Below are 3,768 nucleotides of genomic sequence, written 5' to 3'. Positions count from 1 at the left end.
GGAAGGAAGGAAGGAAGGAAAGAAAGAAAGAAAGAAAGAAAGAAAGAAAGAAAGAAAGAAAGAAAGAAAGAAAGAAAGAAAATCCTAATATTTTGTTTGTTATCTTTTTATCTTTAGGTCCTGCAATGAGAAAGATAGTGTCTATTCTAAATCCCATTTACTGGACAATAGCAAAAGAAATAGGAGAAGCAGTCAATGGATTTACCCTAACCAATGCAATCTTTAAAAGAGAAACTCAGGTGGAATTTGCAACTGGTCAGTATCAGTTAAACTTAATATGGTGTACATAGAACACAGTGATGGCTATAGAAGTTGGTGGTTATATAAGTTCACATGGAGAATCATTACAAAATGGTTGATGTAAATCAATGATCAGAAATTATATAAAAACAACTTTGTGTTTTCCTGTACTTACATGAAATCTATAAAGCTAAGTGTTCTCAAGAATTATAGTGATTTTTATAATGCAGTTTTTTCCACCTCCTTCTTGGATCTTTTCTCTTTAAATCCATAAGGAGGGTTTTAAAGTCAGAGAGGAAAATTGAGCCATAACTATTAAATGAAGACCGTTATCTTCAACTAGTGATCCAATTAGGACAAATGGTAGTGATTCTTTATGATAAAGATGGAAATAAAACCAAACAAATCCAAAGTCTTTTCACTTTATTGCTCATTATCCGTAACTCTACACAACCCTTTTAAGGTCTTGCAAGTTTTTACAGAGTACCACCTTAGACCTCTTCAAAATGGGTCAGGCTCAATGATGGTGACCTTCAGGGAGGCAGAGCTGATTGAAGGTGGATCTTTAATCAGCATTCAATCAGCCCAGAAGGCAAGAGGGGGCTTTTTATGGTCATCACTTACTAAAAGAAAGAACATACCTTGTGGAGGGATTTCTGTTCTTCTTCTGTCTGCCTGACACAGCCCAGGGTCCCTTCTCATTGCCAATTCATTTCTTTTTGCATTGTCTTTTGATTGCCTGGGAGTTAAAGTGTGAGATCCTTTCCACAATAATGTGCTACATATTGCCACATAAAAAGAGATCTTAGTAGAAACATAACCAAATAAGCTCCACTCTTTCAACCGGAAGGCTAAGTGAAATTTCTTTCTTTTATCTATGTTTATTCAAGTTTGAGTTAAATTAGCATAGCTGAACTGTTACAGATTGTAAACCTGCTCTGTGTTCATGCAAACCATACATATGTGTGATTTTGAGGAGAGTTTTGAGTTTTTTGTGTGACAGTGAATGCACTGTACTCCCCAGGAGAAATCTTGCGCATGACTCATATTGCACGGGGCTTGGATTCTGATGGTGTTTTGCTGCTAGATATCGTTGTGAGTGGCTATGTCCTGCAGCTTCTGTCACCTGCTGAAGTAAATGTTAAGGTAAAATGCTGAGAATTCTGGCTTCCCTGTGGATTAAAAGAATGTTTTTGAGTCAGAGATCCATAGAAAGAGTGCAGAGAACTTGTATAGTGTCCCTAGTGCACTTTGGAGAATAAATGTCTAAACAACTGAGGTTATAAATGGTTATGATTATGTGGTCTTCATTTAAAAATCTGCAGGGAAAGTGCTTGCAAACTTTGAGTGCTTTTATTACCCTGTTTACAGGGGCCAAGATCAGTGCCATTTTGATTTAGTTATTTGCTTGGTTTTCTACAGACAAAGAAAATAGTTAAGTTTTGAGGTACCATCCATGAAAGAATTCAGACCTCAAAGCATGATAATAATCATCTTTATACATATTGTCTTATCCTTGCCCTACAACTTCCTCTACTGAACTTTAATTTATGGTGGTAAATTATAGAACTAACATAGTTGTGATTAAAAGGTCTAAACTTTTAGTTATTTCATGGATTCTGCTATGCAATTACTGTTTTATTTAGAACTCTATGCTTTTACCCCAAAGCCATTTTTTTTACCATTTTGCATCTCATTATATTTTTAAGAAAAAAAATAGTATGAGCCATATAGATCTTCAACTTGCAATTCTTCTTCTTAGGATTACACAGAGGACTACATTCAAACAGGTCCTGGGCAGCTCTATGCCTACTCAACTAGGATGTTCACCATTGATGGCATCAGTGTCCCATACACATGGAATCACACTGTCTTCTATGACGAGGCGCAGGGAAGAATGCCTTTCTTGGTAGAAACACTTCATGCATCCTCTGTGGAGTCTGACTATAACCAGTTAGAAGAGACTTTGGGTTTTAAAATCCATGCTTCAATTTCTAAAGGTAATTTTACTTTTTAAAAAATTGCATATTTTATGCCATCTAATTCATAACAGAGTAAAATGAATTGCACAGATGCTGTTTCATTTAAGTTAAGTATATTGACACGAAGCTGTAGTAGTATCAGATTCTCTACCTGTGTTGTCTGTGTTTTGCTGTAGGTTCATTCCCGTGTGAAAGCCAAAGTTCCAGTACCCTTAGTTTAAGAATATGCTTCTTCACGCTGTGTAGTAAATGGCATTCTACTCTGTATACTTCTAAGTTAAAAGGTTAAAAATATGTAATCTGTCATAATGATTTTCCTCTGGTTCTAAAGTCTATGTTCTACCACTAAGCCTTATATTTATCAAGGAACTTTTAAAATTCTGGAAGCATAATGTAAAGGTGTGTCTCAATATAAAATAATAAAGAAAAAGTCTCTGGCTTAAAAAAAAAAAGCAGCTCTTAAAATCTATAAAATAATCATCAAAAGAAAAACTATCATTTTTCATTCCTGAAAATTACATTTTCCATTTTCCAAGCACAATTCCAAAACTTCTGCTTAAGCAGCCCTCCCATGCTGTGTGGTTCTTCAATTTGACTCTTCCCTGAGATTTCCTTTTCAGTCACTAGAGCCACACTCACCGTCTGTGTCTCTTAGTCTATGGGGGTTTGATGGTAGGAGATACTTGTGTGTAGTTATGTTACAGACACTAAATGCTTGTGTCACTTCAGCTTTGAACTTTATTGAAAAGAGTACACACTAACCTTGTTTGTGTGGTGTTATGGGCTTGCTATTCAACAGTGAATCCGAAGAGGTTTTAGGCAGCATCGTTTTCTCCTGTTATATTTAATAAAATATCTTATGATAATGATAGAACTGTGTAGACCCAGATCACCGCCCTTCCTCAGCTCACTCCATCACCATCTCCTACTTTACTCTCCTCTTGCATGTTCTGTCCACGTGGGCAGAACTGTTGAAAAGAGCTATTGACGTGAAGAGATGTATTTTCTCTTTCTCCTTAAGCTTGCATATTTATTCTAGCCTCTGTTTCTACCTTTCCAGTACACTGTCTTAATATGTAAAGGTAACTAGACCATCAACTTTTGATTTTAAATTAATTTATGCTGTGCTAGCAGGGCTAGGTAAATTAAAATGATTTTTAAAAGTCATGTGTGCTTTCTACTCAGGCAATCATGTAGATTATGTCAACTTGAACCTACTAGATTATAAGGATGTTCTTGTGGCATCTGTAAGGATGTTGTTGGTTGAACTGGTCCCATAATAAAGAAACACGCTTGAGGCCTTTAAGGCCTCTTATTATCTTTGGATAATACAATTCTGTGAATTACATCTATGACCATTTGATGAGAACAATAGTGCTGAGAATTTCAAGAACTGTGTACCTGCAATGGATTTTGTAATGACCAGCAGGGGGCAAGCTTGCTTTCTTGGTAGTTTAAAGAACAACAGCTTCTCCTAGAAGCCTGTCCTAAGAAAATGGAGAGAGAGAGAGAGAGAGAGAGAGAGAGAGAGAGAGAGAGAGAGAGA

At 36.2% G+C, this 3,768-nt stretch overlaps 1 protein-coding gene across 1 annotated transcript in view; it reads left to right on the top strand.

Annotated features, from left to right (window-relative positions):
• The window catches only part of Hmcn1 (hemicentin 1), a 474,287-nt gene that overhangs the window by 435,821 nt on the left and 34,698 nt on the right, over positions 1-3,768 (top strand). Inside the window, exons 94-96 of the mRNA XM_023704108.1 lie at positions 118-255; positions 1,265-1,386; positions 2,003-2,240. Of these exons, the coding sequence (XP_023559876.1) occupies positions 118-255; positions 1,265-1,386; positions 2,003-2,240 (498 nt within the window). The remainder of the gene's footprint in view (positions 1-117; positions 256-1,264; positions 1,387-2,002; positions 2,241-3,768) is intronic.

Source organism: Octodon degus, unplaced genomic scaffold (assembly GCF_000260255.1).
Source record: "Octodon degus isolate 3935 unplaced genomic scaffold, OctDeg1.0 scaffold00188, whole genome shotgun sequence".
Taxonomy (NCBI): Eukaryota; Metazoa; Chordata; class Mammalia; order Rodentia; family Octodontidae; genus Octodon; species Octodon degus.
The sequence above is the reverse complement of the archived record's forward strand: the minus strand, read 5'-3'. Positions and strand labels throughout refer to the sequence as shown.